The sequence below is a fragment of the Oryzias melastigma genome, linkage group LG1 (genome assembly GCF_002922805.2).
Source record: "Oryzias melastigma strain HK-1 linkage group LG1, ASM292280v2, whole genome shotgun sequence".
Lineage (NCBI taxonomy): Eukaryota > Metazoa > Chordata > Actinopteri > Beloniformes > Adrianichthyidae > Oryzias > Oryzias melastigma.
Window position 1 is genome coordinate 23,114,599 of NC_050512.1, and position 23,716 is coordinate 23,138,314.

Genomic DNA, 23,716 nt, shown 5'->3' on the forward strand with positions numbered 1-23,716 from the left:
TGTTTTAATCTGTTCTCTGGTGAAAAAGAGACTCTGTTCAAGCTATCTTTGACTGTTCTGTGGAGGACAAATATAGTGCCCGTTGCCATGGTTATGACATAGAACACATCCACACAAACAGAGGAGAGAAACCACGAGGAAGCACACCTACACACATCTCCTCTTTTCCATCCACTAACACCACGTGCAGATGAGGTGAAGCCATCCTTATACATGTGTGAAGACAAACACCTGTGGAGGATGATGATCTTTTTTTTTCTGTTTGTTTGGATAAGTTAAATAGACTCACTGTGACTGTGGGGATGGCGGTGACGAGGGAGTAGACGAGGACTGGCGGCGCCTTGCTGTTGTCCTCTGGTCCGGGGTACGGCTTGGAGTAGGCTTTGTCAAAGCAGAAGAAGCCCTGAACGTGCACCGGGAACGTGTCCGTGTATTCAAAGTAGTACGCCAACAGAACAGTCCCTGCCATGATGACCAGCTGGAAATAAAACATATTGGTCGCAGCTTTAGCTCCAGATCCGCAGGAGTTGGTGCAGCCGCAAAAACGCAACCAAGGAAAGGTTGGCACATTAAAAAAATAAAGAAATGTTCTTATGAAAGAATGATTTTCCCTTTATGGAGCAAAATGAAGCATGCAATCCTAATGTGTGAAGCAAACCATTTGTGCATGGAGAGAGAGAGAGAGAGAGAGAGAGAGAGCTGAACAGAAGAGGGTGAGAGTGGGAGAGATGGAAGTAGGGAGGGAGGGAAAGATAGGGAAGGATAGAAAGAAAGCAGAGTGAGAGATCCCTTCAGCAGTGTTGGTATTCAGAGTAGGAGGAGAGAGAAACAAATGGAGCTCGCCTGGAAAAAAAACAAAAAAAAAAGAAAAGACGATGCTGTGTGGAGGAGCAGAAGGGGAACTAAAGAAAGATGGGGGAGACACAGATGGATGAGTGGAGCCAAATAAGAGGGAATGACAATTACGTATGCATGTGTGCATTTCTGCACAACTTCCATTCTGACATTTATTTGTAGGAGAGTGACGCTTTTATCTATTAGAAAATAAGTGCTAAACCTTATTTAGGAAAATATGAAAGAGAAGAGATGAACACAAAATGACAAACGTGGAAATAATTATAAAAATATGGAATTTTGCAGCGATTAGACAGATGCTCTCGCACTAATTATGGATTTATACTCCAATAAGCATCACACTTTGTTGGGTTCTGCACAGAACAACAAACATCCTCAATAAAAGCTTCTTTCAACATGTAACCGAGGATTTGGGGTTTTAGCCTTCTGCCATTCGAGAGTGGAAAAAATAACGAATGCTAGCTGGAAAACAACAAGCTTCTGATTAGTTTTATCTTAATCTGCAGCCTGAGTTTCTTCCCAAGAACTGTCATTGTTTGTAAAGGACAAGTTTATCGGACGCAAAACACGAGGACGGCAGGCTGGGCTGGTTTTTTACCGCAGGGACTGAGGGGTTTAGCGGTAACCAGTTCCTTTAAATCTGGGAGGTTTCTGCTTTCATTACAAAAAGCTAACATCAACATGACACGGAAACAATGTGTGTAACCTAATGTAATGTTTGATTTAAAGCACGGGAGTACAGAGCAGTGTTTGTATTTTGTTTCTAAAAGGAAGATTTATAACCATTAGCTTTGGGATTTGTGAACTATTTTTATTTGTTTATCTTATTTTTCTTCTCACACATCACTGTCAGATCTTCTTTCTAGTTTTGTTGTACTTGTTGTAAAGTCCAACAGTTTTCAAAGATTTTTGTAAAGAGTCACATTTCATAACACTGTTAAAAGGTTTGTTAAATTTTAAATATTTGTCAAAAATATATGTTAGTATTTTCTCCCTTTATTACATGTTTTTGCAACTTAAATATTAATAGTGACAAAAATCCATGCTTATTTGAAAGTGCCTCTCAAAAAACTCTGACTCTGTACATAAACACAAAAGCCAATAAAGCATTTAAGCAAATTACAGCATCAAAATTACCACGCAGCGGCACAAATGCCAAAAAAATTAACTGTTTTTTTTCTTGTTTTCCTGGACAAAGTAGGGAAAGCCTTAATGTTCTGTCAATCCAGTCAAATCAACTGTTACTGTAGAAAAGTAGCTACCTGTCGCTCAACAGAACTGGTGTGCTGGTCCTATGATAAGCTTTGCCACGCCATCATTTTTGAATCTATACTTTTAGGGATTAGTTTTCTAACAGAAACAGAAAAGAAGAGATACATCCATTTCATGACTAAAAAAGAACAAATAGATATATAAAGCAATAAATTCAAAACAGCATTTAACGACTTGGTGATTGAGTAAAGTGAGGTCAACACCATTGATTGTACATGAGAACTGGACAGAGTGACCTGCTGTTCCAAACACGAAGGACCAGCTGGTTCCAAAAAGCCAAAATCCCATAAACTTCAATTAAGAAATTAACAGTTATTATATTTGTCAGAATAACCATTCTTGCTCTCTTTTTTTTTACATATTCTTGATAAACCTAATTTTTGTCATTTTTTCCGTAGTGAAAGTAAATTATTTTACAATTAGGCCAATAAAAGTTAATAAAAGTGTGGGGTCTCGCAACAAACGAAGTGTTTGACAAATTCAAGTAGAAGGGGTGTGGCCTTCCAACAAGCTTACTCCTGATTGGTGAGAGTGGTTACCATAGAAATATTGACTCAGACCGACTCAGACTAATCACAGTTATCAATTTTTTCTGGTTCCAACATGGCGTCATCCTTCTCTCAAAAAAATGGCTACTTTCGTTGCAGCCAGAAGTAAGTCATTTTCTATGGGTGACGTCACTGATTCAAACCTGAAACCTTCTAGCTCTAAATTAACATTCCTAACTCTCATAATATCTTCTCTGGTTATTGTTATCCACCATTTTTAAAAACAAAATCAAGTAATTCAAAAAACTCATCAGTGTGCTTCAAACAGGAAGTGGCAGATGGCCAGCCCACATTAAAAATGTCTTCCAGCATGTTTACCGTCTTCAGCACAGAAATAAATCAGCAACACTCTTCACCTTTATAACGAAATGAAAGGGGGCACAGAACACTGCAGGATGATGGTGACCTATTTTAAACCCCTTTCATTAGAGGCTTCCTTCCTCTGTTTAATCTGCCACTTTCTTTTCCCAGCTTCCATCACAGTTCCTGATATTCACCCTCTAAATGAACTGCAAAAGCAAACAACTGTTTTCTCCTGACAGCATCGTGCAAGACTGATCTGCTTGAGAATGTGCGAGCAAAGCCAGAATTTCACTGATAAGTCTGTGAAGCCAAGGCAGACAACCCCGTAATCCACCAAGTAGAGTCTTGTTTTTTTCTAAAGCTTTTGTCCATCTTCTTGGTGTGTTTAAAGCGTGGGCGTGTTTCCGTGTGCAGAGTGTGTTTGAAGGCATGTGGGTGCATTCCCATGTCTGATGAGGAACTCTGACACTCTGTGGCGAACATTTCTCTCCATCAGCCGGCCCTCTGTTCTGTTGCAGAAGGCTGGAGCGAGCGCGGGAGGTGCAGAGGAGGTGGGAGGAAGAGAATGATGGAGCTTCCATAGAAGTTTAAAGAAACATCTGAGCACAAACCTTACCGGCAGATTCATGCCTGCCAGTTTGGCAACTCTATTTTTTTCTCTACATGAGCATGAAAAAGCACTTTAGAAGCCTTATGAGCAGAAGTATACTCTGGATGAAGCACTTTAAGACAGGTTATTGAGGTTTTTAACTTTTTAACACAATAGTTTCTGTGTTTTCTGTTGATGCAGTTATTATATTTCCTAATTAAATCCGAGCTTAGCTGAAATGTCGTATGGAGATTTGCTTTTAGCTTGCAGTTTGTGGTCATAGACATGAAAGGTCAAAGCTTCTTAAAGTTGAAGGCCTTCCTCATTAGCATGTGCACTGCTGCACGAGTCACCTTGATGCATTTTTTAACATAAGGCTGAAACAGAAAGCACCAAAAAAAAAAAAATTGGAGAGTTTTCCAACACTCTTGATTATTTTCTCCTTGGATGTCACACAAATTGTTTCCTAAATGATAAATGATCTTCTGGGACGTTCTTAAGTATCACAGATCCTCCACACTTTCACATAAACATGGAAGTTCTTGATTGGTCTTTTTATAACTGCTGCACTGATGTCATATCCTTCCAGTGATTATTTATGTTTTAAAATGTGAACTATGTTATGTGCATGTGTTTAATAATTTTAAATTTCTTAATTTTAATCTTGTTGATTTTTATGATTTTATTGTGGTTTATCAATAGATTTTTTTTTCCTTTTTTAAATTTTATATATTTTTGTACAACACTTTGAATTGCCTTAGGTAGGAATTGTGCTTCATAAATAAACTTGCTTGCTTTCTGGACTTGTTTTTGTTTTGTTCCTCCAGGTCCCCTCCTCCCGGGTGTTGTGCTGTTTTGGGGCATCTGGAATGTGCCTATTTGGGGAGGGGTACTGTCAGGATTCTATGTTTTAGGTTGAAATTTCAGTTTTTCACTGTAAAGCACAACTGAAAAACCAAACCAAATCACAAAATTCTACACTAGAATAGAATAGGAGTTAAAAGAAATAGAAGTCACCAAAATACACAACTCTATTTGTTACTCTATTAGAGGTCTACCAATAGTTCCCTGAAGAATATCTGCATATGAAGGTCTGCTACACAGCTATTTGTAGCTCTCTCATCTTTGGACATTTTTAGATGTGCATTAAATAAACTTTTTGAAATATTTACTAGACATAAAATAAACATTGCGATTTTATATTGATCTATTCATCCTTAGAACCTGCTGAACCCCATTTGAGGTCATGGAGCTGCTGGAGCAAACCCAGTTCCTGTTGGGTGAAGGTGTGGTACTCCCTGAACTTATCCAGGACCATATACACACAGGAACAACATAGAGACACCAAATAACCTATTTAGTATGTTTTTGGACTGTGGGGGGAAGCAGGAGTGCCCAGGAATGCACAAGGAGAACTTTAAAACTCCTTAGAGAAAAGTCCCAGCTGGGATTTGAACCACTGCCTTCTCGCTCTGTTCCAAAAGCACTAACCAGAACCAAACCGTGCAGTTCTATTTGTGATTTTGTGCATTAGCAACTATTAATCACAAAATGTTGTATTCCAAGAAGGAGCAAAACATTTTTATTGGAATTTAGGTTAAATTAAACTCAGAATCTTGCATCAAAACAACAATCCAACATGTATTTTATGCAATTTCTTGCTTAAACAACAAAAAAAAGAAAAACATCAGGATTTTTCAACAATCTTACAAATTAAAACCCAATCTGAAACACTTTGTGCACACAAAATGACCTTATAGACTACAGTCATGTATCCTAAAATGCCACCAAATGTTCTTCAGCAAATTCGGTAAGAGGCCATTCGGCCGCATTTGTAATCAGGAGGTGGCAGTCGCATTTTGAAATGCTGCATGGTGGCTGCTGAGGTTTAAAGAAAAGTTTTACACTGACCAGACGATTTTTCTCGAAAAGTTGACAATAGTCAGTAGCATAAAGGGAACCTATTTAATTTGTCCTAAACCTTCTTAAGAAAAATGGCGGCTTGCTTACTGAATGAAAGGCATGATGGGAGCATCCATCGGATACACTATGCAATGTCAAAAAAGCCATGATTTAGATATTTAATAGTTGTGTCCGTCCCCAGTGGGAATTTATATTGTTTGCATAGAGTACCTTAGACTTACCTCAATTATAAGAAAATGATGTTTTAAGAAAATGGTAATGCAAAGCAGTAAACAGTGTTAAAGAAAAGCCTTTAGGTGCATCTTTTTGAAGTTCAAAGAGAGCAAAAGCTGGAAATCAAAAGGCCTTTTTTGTCAAAATGACACAAACTGAAGAAAATCTCTGGTACATGAAAGCCCCCAAACTATAGATGGGAAAACAAAATGTGACAAAGGAATTTCATCATGGTTAAACTATGAGGTGACTCCTGAGGGGAGAACTTTAGCAGCAAAAGAGGTGAATGTCTTCTCCTTAGATGCAGCGCAGCAGCCAGATGGCCCAGAAGTCAACTGATAAAGTCAAACCTGTTTTAACGGAGGGTGAGAACGGAGGACGGAGGCCGGTGCTGCGATGACGGCACCCTGCTGGCAGACCATGAATGCCACACGGTTTCATATGAACCAGACGCGAGCTGCTTTGTTTTGCTCCAAACATAACTAATATGCTTTTAGATGCTTCAGTATCAAACTTGTGAAGAACCAATAGGAAACTGAGAGGTATTCCTTTCTGAAAATATTTCATTCTTTTAACCAATTTGCACTCCAAACAAATGTAGATAAATTTAAATGATTTTAAATGATAAAGTTTTTGCTCTCTTACCAATATACATACATATATAGTGTAGTGTGCTGTTCTGTTTTAAACATTTATTAGCATATCCTCACCAATCTACTTGCAGGCTTCTTCAACGTCTCTGCCGTCACAATTCCTCAATGTGCTCAGAAAAGCAAATAAACTAAATAATTAAAAAAACTCCCCCCTCTTAATTTTACTTGTAAAGAAGCTGCTGCTCTCCTCTTTTGTCTGACATTTGCCTTTCCTTCTTTTCCCCACAGAATTACTTGGTGATGAGATCTGAAAATTTCACAGCAGACAAGATTTCATTTCTAGATTTTCATGGATTCCATAAATAAATGTTTCCTTTTCTCTCTACTACCCCCACCACCCCACTTGGACACACATTTTGTCCCAAATGTATTAAAGCAAAATACATATTTTGTGTGATTGAATCAAGTGAAGCAAATGAATGGGCTTGACCGCCCTCTGGTGTCGGTTCTGGGTATTACAGCTCTCTGATGGAGGGAAGATGGATCAGACGGAAAAGCCAGAGGGTAGAACCTTAAAGAGAGGACTGGGAGTGAAAATAAAAGAGGAGATAAACAGACGGATAAAGGAGCTAATGAGACATTAGTGGATCACAGACGGCAGCACTGTGAGGCTGCATGCCACCGGGTGGTAAAAGAAGGGCAAAGGGAAACAACAGGGGACTGGAGGTAATGGAAAGTAAATGATTGTGAAAGATTAAAAAGGTGGACATTTAGAGAGGAGTGTCATAGATGAGGTGTGTTTATTATGCTTTTATCTTAGTCATCTGATTTTTCAAACATCCTGTTCTATTTGAATTTGGTTGACACATTTTTAAGAGTATTAAGGTTTTAAGCACATCTCCTTTTGCTTTAGATTACAATTTTATTTGAAGGATGCAACATTATTCCCATTTTTTACTTAAAAAAGTTAAATATATATCAACTAACTGGAAAATGCCATTTTATTGAAATATTTATATTGAAATATTTAAGGGATTTTTGCAGTAAGTAAGAAGTAAGAGTTTGATTTATTTTTGTATTTGTAAAAATGTTGGATCAGCCTCATATTATACATTGTATTTTTGGAAAATCTCCAATGAACATCAGCCTATAACAGGTAAAGAGGATATTATATTTTAGGTGGAATTTCAGTTGATTTCTGGCTTTCTAACATTCAACTTACCGTCAAAAATAAGTATTTTTTTTATGTTTTTTCTATTCATTTGACATAGAAAGTAATTAAAATGCATCATAAAAGTTTCCTTTTTTTACAACCTTATTGACATGTTACATGAATAAATGTTTACATATATTGGCATGTATTTTTTGTGACTTTTATATCTTTTAACTCCTATTTATTAATATATTTTTAAACCTCCTACTTTTTAAATCAATTTTTACATGTTATTTTATCATTTTATGCTATATTCTTTCTTTCTTGAGTTTTTTGATTGTAGAATTGTATATTTTTGCTCTAGTTTTTTCTTTCACCCATGTTGTTTGCACAGCTTTGTGTCCACAGTTTGATTTTTGACATTTTGGATTATAACGGTGAATCCTTGCAGCCCTTAATCTGAGTCATTTTCATTTTGTTCCCTCTTTTCTGCACCTTTCTTTCTGAATTGTTTTTACTGTTTCAGTCTCTCATTGTGCTTTATCTTCGTCACTCCGCGCTCTTTTGAAGATGCTCCTTCTGTTTCATCACATAATTCCATGAAATCTATGGTCAAAATTCCGCCTTTAATCCTTTATGTTTTACTAGCAGAAAAGAAAAGATTCCGTTTTGTCGTCCCTGATCTCAGTCCTTTGACACAGTTTCATTTTTAATTCAAAGCTCTCTGCCCATGATATAAACAGCCGCACTTTTATTTTCCAAACAAATGCTTTGCATAGCTTTATCTGTGTCTAAGGGGGCTATTAAATGACATCCATTAGTAACACAGCCCACAAACATTTAAACGACCTTATTCTGAGTAATGTGAAGCTGCACTTCTCAGGCCTGTGATTGCATAGAAAAAAATGGAGCTCATTATCAACGCAGTAAAGATTATAGCTTTATTATTACTGGTGAGATCATTTGGCCTCAGTGCTGCAGCTCAGAAACAGACAGGAGCGTTTTTATTAATGCTCGCAGACGATATGAGACTGTGGTGCGCCGAGGTGCACGGGGCCGCTCACGCCCATCTTCCCTTCCCAAGGTGCCATAACAGGTAAGAGGCAGAAGCGCTAACAAGTGTGTGAAACAGGCAGGAAGGATGTTGAAGAATCCCAGAGCGCCCGCTATGTATGATTTATGGATTTTGAGAGATAATAACCGGAAAAATGAAGAGAATGAAACATTCTAGAACGTATTTTTAAAAATAAAGATGATCATAAAAGATAGAAAACCAGAAGCACGGTGAACACCTGTTTGCAAATACTTTCCTTTAAAAAAAAAAAAAAAATAGCTGATCGTTAAAAAATTGACCAGAAAAATAGCAAAAATTGCAGAGAAAATTGCTTCTTTTTCAGTATCTTTTGGGTTTAGCTACAAACTAAACCAAGTTCAGCGAAAAGAAATGTAGAAAAAAAAATCAAAAAGCAGATACAACAAATGCACTGCCAGAGGCAAAAAGATGTACTGAGGAGGTACAAAGCTCAGCTGGGATTATAGATAAAGGGATCACGTACTGAGTTGGAGCTTTTTTTTCAAGGCATCTGTGCACTGATATTCAGCAAAAAATCCAATTTACGTTGGGTAGGACTGATTCCTGTCAATATCTGCTTCTTGATAAAAGTTCTCACCCATTTAAAGCTGGAAAGGTGGTTTTACACTGAATTTACTGGATAAAAAGAGCAGGTGGATGAATTAGGCTTCTTCTCTTTAATGAAAAAATATGGAGAGCAGCAACAAAAATGACTTGTGTTAACCCTATCATGTCATAATTTATTTCAAAAATTTGTTTAAAAATATATTTGTGTTTTTCCCCTTTAAAGGCAATGCTAAATTAAGTGCAATTTAGGGACTTTAATTTATTTAATTTGGCTCGCCAAACTGGAATAAAGCATTCCATAATCCTTATTAATGTTTAATTTTCCCAGTAATACAGGTGTCTCCCCACTACAAGTGAAGTGATCTTTGTCTTGATGCAGAAAGTTATTCTGCATTTATTTGGTGTCGTCGTTTTTCTGATGTTTATTTGTCATTTTTGAGTCGGACGGTAATTTTTCCGATCATTTTGACCCCACAAATAGGAAATTTCTCTAAGTGTGCGCTTTTGTTTTTTTTCTTTTTCCTTATGGATGTCAACCCATTGATGGTATGGGCACTAAAATGAGAACTAAAAACACAGTTTTTATATCAAAGCTCCAAAATGTTCAGTTTTAAAATGAGTTTTCGATCAAAATGTTACTTCTTTCCCTGAGAGATGGATTATCAAAAATATTCTACACATTTACTCCTGGTCCAGCCCTTCTGTTAAATTTGAACTGTCAATGGTTTGTATTTCCAGAATCAATTCGATTTGTAACACAAGAGCCTGGATCGATTCGATTACAACTTTTTTCCCCTGATTCTTTCAATACAGACTGTGCTGTTCTGTTTTAAACATTTATTAGCATATCCTCACCAATCTACTTATATGATCAGGCTGCTTCAACATCTCTGCTGTCGCAATCCCTCAATGTGTTAAAAAAAAAAGCAAATAAACTAAATACTTAAAAATTGTGTCTTTGTGTTTTGAAGATATTAATATTAATCTTGCAGTTCACATACTGTAAAATGTATTAGTGAAATAATGAGATTGTTAATACCATACAGTGTTATATGGATTCTCAGAGAAGCTCCAACAATTGTTCTGTCTCTCCTGGAGGGCGTTTCAGTTTGGCCACCAGGTGGCGATGGCGTTATAGCATCGCACCTCAGTCCAGGAGATGAAGAATGAGCGTAAAGCAGTGCTTTAGACCACAATGGTTACTTTAAAACATATTTCCTTGAAAGATTCATACCTGTGAGTTTATAAAGATGTTCATTTAGACAGTATGTATAATTAGGTTGACCAAACATTAGCATTAGCCGTCCAATGGGAAATCCTATTACACGTTAGCATGCTAGAGGACTTATGCACTATATTGATCTCTACTTTTATAGATTCATTATTGATCGATCAAGATCGATTATTACCCAGCCCTAATCAACACCTATTTGAATGCAGAGGCTTCACAGGACTGAGTGATGATGGGAGAACTAAAAGAGCTTTTAATGTGCATCAAAGTGAACGGCAAACCCTATGCAGCTGGGAGATGTCTCTTAAGTTCTGAACAAAGCATTGTGTGAAGCCACTATTCCTTCGAAGGAGAATAAATACTTTTATTTTTCAATGTCTCCTCCCAAAGATCTCAGAACAGAGATTTAAGGTTAAATCAACTGATAGCATCATCAAGCCAAAGTCTTCTCATTTCAGTTTCATTTACATTACAATGCCAAAGGTTCCACTTGCATTTAATCAGGTATAATTAGCTCTTTCTAGGCTAAGACTTTTTTTTCTTTCTTTTCCAGATTGCTCCGATATAAAATACGACCACAGATTACAGGAAGGAAATTAAGCGAGTTAGTTTCTTCTGCTGATCACTGCAGCACCATAATGGTCATTAATGGAATAAGGATGAAAGTGTAAGCTCTTCAGTTAATTTAAAGGCTGATTTTGCTTAAGCAATAGGAAATGTTTCATTTAAAAGACCAATTTAGAGTTTCGGAGAATTTTCAAAAACTGTAGACGGAGTCCATGATGTGAAGTATTTACCTGAGGAATTGTCAAACTGTAGTTTTTAGGTTTTCTCCCTCCATGAGAGACAGAACAATTGTTGGAACTTCTCCGTTTGAGAATCCACACTCCAATATAAATCATGTTTTTGGTTTTTAACACGTTCTTGTTGAATTTTACTTATGGTGGAAGACATGTATAAAGAAAATAAGGATTAAAAATGCAATTTTAAGTACCGGTAGTTTGTTAAATGAAATTATTGTGAAGAAGCAGACTCAAAAAAAAAAAAAAAAAAAAAAAAACAATTGGAAAAAGCTTGTAGCAGTGACATAGAAGTCACAATCGGTGGCATGTGTGTCTTCATTTTCCTTGTCCAAGCTGGCATCTGGATCAAAGCGGTATGGCTGAATAGCCACTGTTTTGCTCGCCTTTTTTGTTGCACCAATAATGTTAGGCTGGGGGTGTGAGGGGCTGTAAGCTAGCGAGAGAGTGTAAACAAAGGCATGATGGGAAGTAAGAGCAGGTTTACACCAACTGTTCCGCCCACAACAAAGAGGCATTTATCTGATACTGCCATTCAACAGAAACTATGCTCTAGATCAGGGGTCGACAATCTTTAACAGTAAAAGAGCCATTTGGTCTCATTTTCTACTGGTTAAAGGAACCGTATCTTTACCTTTTACCTTTAGTAGGGGCCAAATTAGCAAAAAATCTAGCTCATTACTTAATTACTAGCTGAACTCAAAATTAGCCTAAAATTCCTCAGTAAATTAAATCAGCCAAACATGTTAGCATTTTGCTAAAAGAAAAACTAATCCCTAAATTAGCTTAAAAACCCAAGTAGAAAAGAAATTAGCCAAAATATTAGCGTATATTGCTAAAATATTAGCTGAACTTCAAATTAGCATAAAAAAAGCAATCAGAGGCCAAATTAGCCTTAAAAAAAGCTAACTTGTTGTTTAATTAATAGCTGAGCGCCAAAATGGCCTAACATTCCTCAATAAACTAAATAAGTCAAAAATGTTACATGTTGATAAAATAGAAGCAAAATTCTAAATTATCCCCCCCAAAATTCAGTAGATAACAAATTAGCTAAAAACATCAGCATTTTGCTGAAATATTGACTAAACGCTAGCATAAAATTCCTCTGTAAACTAAATAGTGCAAAACGTTAGCCTGTTGCTGAAATAGAAACTAAACTCTAAATTAGCCTAAAACCTCAGTGGACAACAAACTAGCAACATAAAAAGTTAGCATTTTGCAAAAATAGAACTCTAATTCTTTTTAAAACTACCATTATTTCATTTTTCTCTTTAGTCAGAGAGCCACCATGGAGAGATAAAAGAGCCACACGTCGCTCTGGAGCCACAGGTTGCAGACCCCTGCTCTAGAAAGTTGACAGTTTTGGGTTTTTTTGGCTAAAAATGGCCGAAATACAGTAAATAATTAGAAGATCACTGGGAATGCTTTTAAAATAGTGCGATGGATGTTTAAAGTGGACCTTAAAGCCTCTAGTGCATCTAAAGAAACACATTTGAAATGTCAAATTCCAGATTGGGGCTGCACGGTGGCGCAGTGGTTAGCGCTCTTGCCTCACAGCGAGAAGGCCCCGGTTCGACTCCCGGCTGGAACCTTTCTGTGTGGAGTTTGCATGTTCTCCCCGTGCATGCGTGGGTTTTCACCGGGGACTCCGGCTTCCTCCCACCTTCCAAAAACATGCTTCATAGGTTAATTGGTGACTCTGAATTGCTCCTAGGTGTGAATGTGAGAGTGAATGGGTGTGTGATTGAGGCCCTGAGACAGACTGGCGACCTGTCCAGGGTGTACCCCGCCTTCGCCCATCAGTAACCGGGATAGGCTCCGGCACCCCCGTGACCCCAGGAGGGAAGAAGCGGACAAGAAAATGGATGGATGGATGGAAATTCCAGATTGCTGTAAATACAATATTATAATATTTGGTCGGACGCTTCATAGTCCATTTTGAAAAAGTTATTTAGTCGGAGAGTGACAAAGATGAGAAAGCTGTTCCTTTCAGAGCTGTCCACAGAAATGCTTTAAACTCTATAGTCATATAATCTTTTAGGGTTATCAATAATAAGAGCGGTTATAGAGAAACCACACTACAACTCATCCTGTGAGCTCAGAGATCCACTGAGGAACTCCACTTGTGATCATTGAAAGTTGGATTCCGTTTTCCGTGCAGATTTTCACAGTAGGTCTGTCTGGCCTAGATCACACCAAGCTCCAACTAAACATCCTCCCACTCAGCAGCGTCTGAAAGCCAGTCAGCAAGCAGTCATCCTAAAACGGCATTATAAAGAAGATCCTTTGAAGCACTTCTCCAAGATCAGCCACTCGTGCGGCTTTGTAGCGGCGTGAAGTGTAAACAAGACAGGGCAATGAGAGGAAGGAGAGCCGGGATGATGGAGGCTCTCCATGAGTGCTTCCATTTCCCTCCCCTCAAAGTAAATTCATACCTTTTACACAAAAAATGTTACCTTAACAAGAATAGAGGAAGAATAAAGACATCCTGAGAGGTGTGGAGGAGAAATGCTGTTCTCAAAGTGATAACTATAACTACAAGACGGAGAATCTGGACGATAAATGATGATGAAGACCTAGAAAGATCACAAGAGAAAAGGGGGAACAAGGCGTTTGAATGGAAAAGAAAGGAGTAATGAGATGTTAATGTAACAACAAAGGGTAGAGTACCCTCTGGGGGAAGCAATGCTACAGCGAGCTGCTTTGGTGTGAGCACATTTAAGGGGGAAATCTAGTCTTAAATGTCTCTTTATTAAAGGGCTGCATTGCATTCATTTGCATATTGGGTAATTAAGTCAAACCAGGTTGACATCGACCTGCTGCCGGCCATGTAGCAAACAAGAACACAAAACCTTGAAAATGGTGAGTTAAGATTGCAAAGCGAAGAGAAACTTCCTCCTCAAGTTCATTCTCCCCTTCGGTGTGCGACGCGGTGAAAATGAGGACGAGGTCTGCAGAGGACAAAAAGATGAGCACAAACAGAAAATAGAGGAAGAATCAGAGGGAAAGCTGGACTGAAAATGAAGAATGGCGACAAATGATGAAACGTTTTGAGTGGGTGGAGGAGATTACTCTTTACATGAGGGAGATATATGATACAATTAGTGAAGTGAATTCATGCTGAAGAAAAGGGAAGCTGAGATCTTGAGCATTGAAGGTTCCTGAGCACTACATGTGAGACCATCAAAGAGAATACATGAAGAAGGGAGGAGTACCTCGGACAGATACGAGCCTAAAGAGATTATATAGACACTATGGAAAATTAGAAAGCTGGATGATAAAAAGCCCTCGAGTGGACGCTATAAAGGAGAAATTAAACGTATGAACAAAGCGATGAGTAAACCTGCAGGGATGCTGGTTTATTTAAGGCTATAGCAGAGTGCTCATGAGCAAAGAGTGGAGGTTTGTCGTGTTGGATGAAGCACAACAAAGCAGAAAATCTCATGAGGAAGTTGTGAATTAGCACACATAAAAAAGAAAAAAAAAACTTTTGTAAAGAAAAAAAATGTAAAAGATTTGTAAAAAAAAGTAGCTCCAGGGGTGAAGGGGAAACACTTTCCCACACTTGCCCCCTTAGTCCTTAAAAAATAAAAATCGATTAAAAGAGAAGATTTTGTTTAATTGCATAATCGATTGAAGAGCAGCCAAAAGAATGTAAACGCTGGAGCTAAAGTATTGCAAAAATAATGATGGTTCTAAATGAAATAAAAAAAACCCCATAATAAAACAGTTAGAAATATGTATTCCCCCCCTAAAACCCCCTTCTATAAAATATTTTAGCTCCGCCCCTGCCACTGAGTTTTATCCTCTCAATAGAAAACATATTTTTTCAGCTTTTTATAGAGTCCTCAGGCTTTGTGTCTTATTGTATCCAGTTTTAAACTTTAATATCTTCCCCTTTTTTGGAAACAAATTCATATTTCCAGGCAGAAATCAAAGACAAAAGCTGCTATAATTTAAAAAAATAAAAAAGCCAAATCAGCTCATTCTGCTATCTTTGTCTGAGCTCAGAGGACCTGCAGACTTGGAGCGTCTTCGCAGTGGCATGGACTAATTTGGTTTCCATTCTTAATTAGGCCAATTAACTTAGAAAAGCAACTGAGGCCAAGAGCTCTCCTCCAAGAATTACAGGAATTACATGAAAAAGAAAAAGAGTCATGGGAAGAGTTAGTACGGGAACAAAAAAGTCACATGAGAGGATTTTTGTGTCAAATCCTTCACACCTCCTGCTGAATGTTATCACTAGTAATCAAGTAATAGCATTCCACTGTTAATCACTCATTTTGTGACAGTTTGTCCAAATCAGTCCCTCCTTTGGGGGAGGTCGGTGAAATGAAAACAGCATTCGCCAATTTATGCAATTTTGCAACTGGCACTCAGAGCTGTTATTTAGTCTAAGAAAAACAAGAGAAAGGGTGGAAGAGAGAGCAGAAGGAAAAATGGAAAAGAGTGTGAAAGTACTTCCATGTGTTCATCTGTAGGACTCAAACTTATCTGAAGTGTGGAAAAACTTTCCAGAATGTGTGCAACTCCTTATGTTTCTCCACCTAATTTTCCAAAGGCCTTTATTTTGAAATTGTGCCAATGTTGCAGTTCAGTTTGTTGCTTTTGAGCCTCATATTTGTGCATTTTTCAGCCAATGCTTTAGGACTGAAGCTACATTCACAACAGGCGTGTGATAGGCAACCCAGAACGCGAGTTCTTGTACGCTCATTTAGCATATGATGTTCACACTGGACAAACAGGGAGGGGCTTCTTCTTCTCTTCTTGTTCTTTTGTTAGTGTTTATAACTGCATGTCTGCCACTTACAGTTGGAAGAGCCCAAGTAAAAAATGTCAAAGAGGTACAAAACAGACTTTGTGTTGTAAAATTATGGCCGCTCAATCAATAGATCCTTGTCACGTGACGTTAGACAAATTGACGAAATCGCGTCTACTGTATGAATTACTTCTGGTTTAGACTGGTAAAGCTAACAACTCAACTTTGTTTAACACAATTCTACATAAATAATACAAAGCAACCTCACCAATTTTAACAGAAATGTATACATTATTTATTTTCTAAATGTTTGACCTAACTGTTTTCATTTTCCTCTCTTAGATCATTCACAAATCAAAATCCAAATGTCAGTAATCCAGAGAAAATTTAAGACAATTTCAGCGTGTCTTACATTCAAGTAGAGCTAATTTCTGCTGCAATACTTTCTAACTTTGCTCCCCTTTGCTTTGCTCACATCTGTGTCTAATATACAGGAAAATAAAGGCATAAAAGATCAAAGGAATTGTAAGCCTTTTTTACTTATATGGTAAGTAACTTATATAGTAAGTACTTATATATATACTTATAAAGAAGCTATTTGCACATAATTTCTAAAATATGTGCAGCCAGTGCTAAAATTTTTAACATCAGCCCAAATAGAAGCAAAAAAAGATATCTGCTCCAATGAAAGGTCTACATTTTCAATATAAAAACTGAAGGATTACTTAAATTTGTATTTTAATTTGTGAACGATATAAGAGAGGCAAACAAATATAGTTAGGTGGGACATTTATATAATAAATGTTGTAAAATTTTGATAAGGTTACCTCTTATTATTTATGTAAAATTGTGTTCAACACTGTTTAGTTGTCAGCTTTATCCATCTCTCTAGAGTCTAGACAGTTGACATGAATATAAATTCTTATTAACGGTCTTTGGTCTAGACCCGTATACTGGAAGTAAGATTACAGAGATGTTGCTATTTTGTCTGACGTCACTTTAAAAAGCTCTATTTTTAAACGGTTTGGAGTTCTGTGAATTAAAATGGACACCATCCATACGTCACTGCCAAATCTGAGTCCCCGATTAGTCAAACTTTAACCTGGTTTAGCTAGCAACATGTGTTCAAGACCTATGAGTTTTGTTCATGAAGCATGAAAACACTTGTACAAACTTGTGCAGTTACATGTGAATGCAAGAGTTTTGATGCAGAATCCCAAAATGTCTGTTTAGAGACTTTTTATTGGAACTTGCCGAGTGCTGTGTGAACATAGCTCGACCCTCATTCCACATGGTGTCAAGGGCTGTCCAGACCTCTGTCAAGTCTGCAGTCTAACTGTCATGTGACCAAATGATCAAAAGAGGTGAACATGAGCGTGTCCAGGTAACTTTTGATGTTTTTTTTTAGACATGTTTTATTTATTTTTATTGGAGTAAAACATTTTGGATACTCAAATTAAAGTATTTTCACAATATTCAATTTTTTTGAGATATTGAATTTTCACTTTTTAACCATGTATGAGTTACTAAAAAACTGATCTGATCTCTGTAGCTCAGCAGATTTGGTGCTGCTTGGAAAGGAGACCAATCAGAAATACCAGTTCAACCTGCTGTACATTTTAAATGCAAATCAGAAAATGCTCTTCCTGTACTCATTGTGACAATTATTTTTCTGGTCAATGTCAGCTTGAAATATGTGAGCTTTCTGAGCCTTACAAACACAAAGCAGAGGGGTGAGACTTGCAGAGTTTCCTGTAGACTCTTCATGTCAGAAAGGTCAAACTTACCTCCACAAAGAGGAAGCAGGGCACAATGTAAGTGCTTGTTTTCTGATAGCCTCTGTCAGGAGGAACGACGCTCACTGGCCTCCTCTGGGTCGACAGCCGACTGTTGATCATCTGTGGAAGTCAAGGTTCACCATTAAATTGATTTGTTTTAGATTTTTGCAACCAAATCCATACAAAAACGAGTTTTTGTTCATATTTGGAAATTCACTATTCACTGTTTTATACACAACTTAAGGTTTTGGCTTCAAGACTTAAGCAATTCTCATAAATCAATGAAAAATACAAACTTTACAGTGTGTTACCGAGCAGCAAGTGCTTAAAATACTCCTGAAATCATATTAAACCTTCAAGTCATTTAGACTTTAAAGCATTACTGTTTTAAGCGAAAGCTCAGTGATATCTCCTCAACAAATGTGCAGTGTGTCCTCAGGCTCTTCCTTGGATTCATTCCTCACATGTCTAAAACAAAAATGCTGTTGCAGTTTGAACAGCAACGGCCTGACAGACTGAGGCGTTTTTAAAGCTCACCCTATTAAAACAATCTTGAAATTCTGACAGTAACACATTTGGTGGCTTCTGAGCTGGTAATTATTTTTAAATCTTAACATTGCTCTATGAATAACTTTATAGATCCACTCCAATGAAAATGGGGTTTTAAAAAATGTTCTTGTCGCGTTTTTGCGACATTTATTGAGAATATTGAGCTAAAAATAACATTTCTGAGTATTTCTTTATTAAAATTGTTGTGAATCTGAAGCAGATGATAAAATGTTGTTTAGAAAAGAACTTTAAAGCATTAATGATTCATAAAGAAACGTTGAGCTATCCATTTTTTTATCAATTACTGCTGGACACTTTATTAGATATTCAATTTTATTTTTATAGCTCAATATCACTAAACAATTGCCTCATTGGGCTTCATAGAAGGTCGGTCATAAAATATAAACAATAGCTGATTGATAAACTAAACTAAATGGATTTAATTTAACTAATTACTCATGCCCTTAGACCCTCTTTCTCTCCTCTCCCAGAGCAAACATGACTGTTACAGAAGAATTAGCTTATCTAGCTCTAAAGCTACGTATCTGAACAGAGTTCAGCCAGATAGGACTGGGGGACAGGTGGTCCACAGCCAAAATGAGCCAGAGGCGTGGTCCACGGCCGAGAATAGGAGCACAGACGATCCACCACCAATCTATCCTGCTCTCAGATGCGAGATGAGGTTTGATATTATGTTGTTTTTGCAGGAAATAAAGATCTACTAAGTTCTCACACACAACCATCTCTAGAGTTTGTAATTTATGGTCCAAAAAGAGAAATAAAGATGAAATAACCCAATGGATGTCCTTAGTTTGGTGCAGAAGAATACACGAACTGATTGAGAGTTTTAGAAAGACAGTAATTCAAAATACTCAATTGTCACAACTAAAATACATAAAATACCATCGATACACAGAACCTTTACATCACATATGTCAAAGTCAAGGCCCGGGGGCCGGATCCGGCCCTTCAGGCAATTATATCCGGCCCGCAACATTGTTTTGTATTATTGTTATTTTATGAAGATTAAAATCTTTTGGGTTATTTACAAGTGTAATTTTTCATATAAAATGATGTAAAAATAATGAAATGTTTGTGTTTTTTACTTAGTTTACTTGTAATGTATAATTTTGTCAAGATATATTTTTATGGAGAGTTTAATATAGACCGTTATTTAAGTTGATAAGCTGCCTGTTTTTATTCAAATTTAAGTTAAAAAGTTGTGTTTTTAAAGCTTTAAAAATTTAGTTTTTGTATTTTTCAACAATTGTTTATCTTGTTCGGCCCTCGACCTAAAGTGTGTTTTGGATGTTGGCCCCCTGTGTGATTGAGTTTGACACCCCTGCTTTACATGGTCGACTGCTGCAGGAAATCACTTCCAAGTGTCATTCCAGTCAAAACTGACAGGAATGCTTTCACAATCAGCTGTTTGGTCCACACCAGCATTCATTCCAGTCCATCTGTTCAATAGCAATTAGATTAAAAAATGTTGTTACAGCAACATGAAGTATTGTTTCCACTTGGCCTTTTGAGATGGAGATAGATTGGCATCATTAAAACAAAAACAACTTAATGCAAAACAGGATAATCTGACTTTCTTCTTTGTGCCTTTTTCTTTTACAATCATTGTCTGTTTTACGCATTGCCAATAAAAAGCTGTGGTCACTTCTCAATGTTTTTGGAGTTTGATCAATTCTTCAAACAAATTCAGTGAAAGTGTGAAATCTTTATGTCTTGAAGGCAGTTGAAGGGATTGTTCTTTTTGAAAAGTCTTCTTAACAATTGAACCTAGTTCCCCAAATTGGAAAAGAAGAGATTGGAAAAATGTTTTTTCTGTCTGAACAATTAATTTTAGCTGCATCACTCGAATTGTAGCGTTAATTCAGAATCCCACTTTGGAACTGAGAGAACATCAAACAAGGATGATTAAACTTCAGTAATTTAATTAGAAATCTTTGTCATTTGTCAGTGTGGTCCCACTGACCACGAAAGCATAATCAGCAGCTTCTTCCACTCCATGACCTGCTCCAGTACAGAAGAGTTGGAGCACTGGATCCAGAGTAGTTTTGCCTTTTATATGAGAAAAAAACTTTGTAAATGTTGGTCACTGGCGGGAGCAAGCTCCAGAGTATTAACACACTACATCTCCCAGCTGCCCCAACGTACAGTTCCTGGATTCCGCTCACCTGATTTAAAAATAGCTCAAAATACGGTCAGATTAGATATTTAACACCAAAGGAGCACTGTGTTAGCATCACTATGAAACACTGTTGCTTTGAAATAAAGTGGAGGAGTAAATTTGTTTTGATAAATCAACAGCGGCTGCACAAAACCATCATCTAAAAATCAAAGAAAGTTTTTCAAATCTTTGTCTCAACTCATTTCACGAAGGCAGTTGTGAAGCCACATGCTGGTTAAACTGTGGCTGATGGGTAATTAAGAACTGGATTTGCATCAGTTGTAACTTTGAGCTAAAAAAAAAAAACAGAGATAGAAAACAAGCTGCTTCTACTTTAATTAAATGTTCGAGAGGTTGAGTATCAGAGATGCTGAGGCACTTATGAAAGATCAAACCAAAGACTTGGACAGCTTCTTTGATCCACATTACCACACATAATCCCGTCTGATCTTAAACAGGGGATTTCCTTCAGTAATGAGTAAATAAAAGTAGTAGTAACATTAGGAGTTATTTTACATAAGCTCCCACCTACGTGCGCACAGATGCCCACTGAAATATACTCTGCATTGTTTCATACACACACAGAAATGAAATAACAGTACGGCCCTGCTATGTTCAAAAGAATAGAGAGGGAAATGAGGCTGGAAGGAGGAGCACTAGAGCGGAAACAGAGGAGGGATGATCAAAAACAAAACCCTGACAGAAAGAGATGAGACAAAGATGATGCAGATTTTTAGAGGATGCTCAGAAGCGAGGAAGGTGTGAAAGCCAGCAGACTCGGAAATGGGAAGTCATTGTGATTGGAAAAAAATAACAGGTAAAAGTTGAAGGAAATCAGCCAAAAAAAGAAGAAACGAGGGAGAAAACGTGAAAGGAAGCTGAGGGGGTTCTGACTTGTAAATGGCTCCTCTCCCACTAAATAATACCAATGCTCTTTTAAGTTCAGGGACGCTTCCAGAAAGCACTCAGATGTTTCCTCTTCAATTAAAATAGCAAGCGAATCTCTTTCAGATTTCTGAACGCTGATATTCTGATGCAATCAAGCTAAAAAAAAGACCCTCAGCAATCGTCAGAAATGTTTCATTAAAGCACCAGTTGATTTTCCTTGCAGATAAATTTGATTTTCTCTCCTCATCTCCTTGGTAACGTATCCAACCCCAACTTTAAGGCTGATGGAGCATTGTCCGAGCTCGGCCCAATCAATGATGGTGGTTTAATCGCTGCTCAAGGTTGGATTGTGTTCATGTAATCAGTGTGATTCAGAATACCTTTGAGCTCCATGTTTCTAAACCAGAACATGAAGAAGATGACTGCCTATGCAGGCATTAGGAAACAAGAGAGAAAGAATTGGTGCTGTAGAACAGCCAGAAAAACAAATTCACTTAGATCCCCTCTTATCTGGAGCAGCTTCATCTCACTAAAAATCTTAGATTAATTTAGCTGTCGGATGTAGGAATCAGCAAGAATTAAACATTTCTACTGAAACTTTAATTTCCTTAAAGATATGCCAGGAAGTCCTTTACTTTTTTAGCACGAAAGATTTAAAAATTCCTATTTCTGCATCCTAAAACTTCATTTCTCACCAGTTGATATTCAATATGGGATCCTGCTTTTAATGGCTCCTGCTCACTCAAGCCCAAATGTTAAACAGAGATCCACAAACTAATTTAAAAACCTTTCTACGGTGTCAGACACTCTTAAAAAGTGTGTGTCCTACTCGTCTTTATCTCATGGGAAACCCTTCCTCACCACTCTGCTCCAATTTCGGTAAAAGCCTCTGCCGTGCAGCATGAGGTGTATTCAAAAAGAGGAGTGGAATTCAATGGTGCTAAATCGGGAGAGTGTGTGTTGTAAAATTCATGGTGGTAGATAAAAGGATTGTGTGTGCACGTATGCAAACAGGAGGCGGCTTGCTGTAAATACTGTATCTCTGTGTGGAAGATCTGAAAGCAGAGAGAAGCAATAAGCCATGAGGCTGCCGTGACCGATCGCCTCTTGTGTTGCTGTCTATGTTATTCACTGTGATGTGCATGCTTAAGCCTCGCACTGACACATTATCTCAGTGACACACATACACAGGTGGGCACACATATTTTTCTTGAATCCTGCACAAATGGGGGCTATTTCCTACGTAAAGTCATACTCGAGCAATACTTGAGTGTGTGTGGATTCCTGTGACCCACATTGAACCTGAGAAGAAGCCCAGCAGGGTGCTCGTATCCCTTTACCTTTCCCAAATGAACCCCAGGAAAAAAACAAAAGTAGGTGGTTCAAAAATAGCCTCACCTTAAACCTCTGTATGTTGGAAGCAGAGCTGTTGCCTCTGGAGTCTAGGAGGATGTGCTCCTGCGGAGTGGTCCCATTCTGTGCTTTGGTTGTAGTCTTCTTTAAAGCCCTCACTTCCGATCCTCCACCTCTCGCAAGCCCACAGCGCTGAGTATGAATAGAAGAGAGCAATAGAAAGCTTTCCCACTATCGGGCATCCAGCCTCCAAGCCAGACTGATCTATATCTGTCTGCACTCTGCTGCTATGTCGCTAAGCTAAATATGATGATCTTCAACAGCACTTCAAGGCTAATTAGTCAAGTGACTAGATCCACAGGCTTTGTGAGGCAGCCTGCCTCAGCGCCGTTGCCGGTAGATATGAGGAGAGGAGGCGGGAGAAGGCGGGAACGTGTGCGCGCATCTGCATGTGTGTGAGGAGAGGAGAGGCAAAAGAGCGGAGGGAAAAAGCAAAGAGTGGGAAGAGGGAATGGGAGAGCTGGGGAGTGGAGAGCAAGAACAGGAAAAAGAGCCAGAATGTGTGTGAAAGGAAGCAACAGAAGACAGGGGCTGTGTGAGGAACACTGTGGGTAAAATGGTAGCCACGGTGAACTTTAGTAGCCCTGAAAACCACTTTGATTCAGGAAGACTCTCTGAGATTGTGTGCAGGCATGTGTGTAATTATTGGAAGATGGGAAATGGAAGCAGGAGAGAAAAAATCAGATGGCAGAAAGTATTCTGATCTGGGAGCATCTCGGCTCCATGCTTAAAAACCCACTCCTAAAAAACAAGATGTTTTTGGTGTTTTTAGCATGTTCTTTTGGCATTTTTCTCATGATGGATGACATATTAAGAGAAAATGAGGATTAAATTGCATTTTTAAGTGTTTCTTTATTCAAAATTGTTGTGAATCCAGAGCAGACTAAAATACGCTGTTGGAAAAAGCTTGTAGCTGTGATGTAAATGCTACAATCATTGGGCCACAAGCTCCCTGCTCTGCTCCATTCTGATGCATTCACTTGCAGACAAATAAATCCATAAACATCTTTGTTTTGGCATCAATATTGCTC

At 37.9% G+C, this 23,716-nt stretch overlaps 1 protein-coding gene across 2 annotated transcripts in view; it reads right to left on the reverse strand.

Annotated features, from left to right (window-relative positions):
- plppr2b (phospholipid phosphatase related 2b) overlaps nucleotides 1-23,237 on the reverse strand; it is a 58,724-nt gene extending 35,487 nt beyond the window's left edge. The window contains exons 1-3 of one of the 2 annotated variants that reach the window (XM_024290108.2): nucleotides 22,671-23,237; nucleotides 17,666-17,776; nucleotides 290-478 (exon numbers count right to left, since the gene is read on the reverse strand). In XM_024290108.2, the coding sequence (XP_024145876.1) occupies nucleotides 290-478; nucleotides 17,666-17,776 (300 nt within the window). In that variant the 5' untranslated portion in view covers nucleotides 22,671-23,237. The remainder of the gene's footprint in view (nucleotides 1-289; nucleotides 479-17,665; nucleotides 17,777-22,670) is intronic. The other variant, XM_024290109.2, reaches the window with a different exon arrangement.
- Nucleotides 23,238-23,716: the final 479 nt, after the last annotated feature.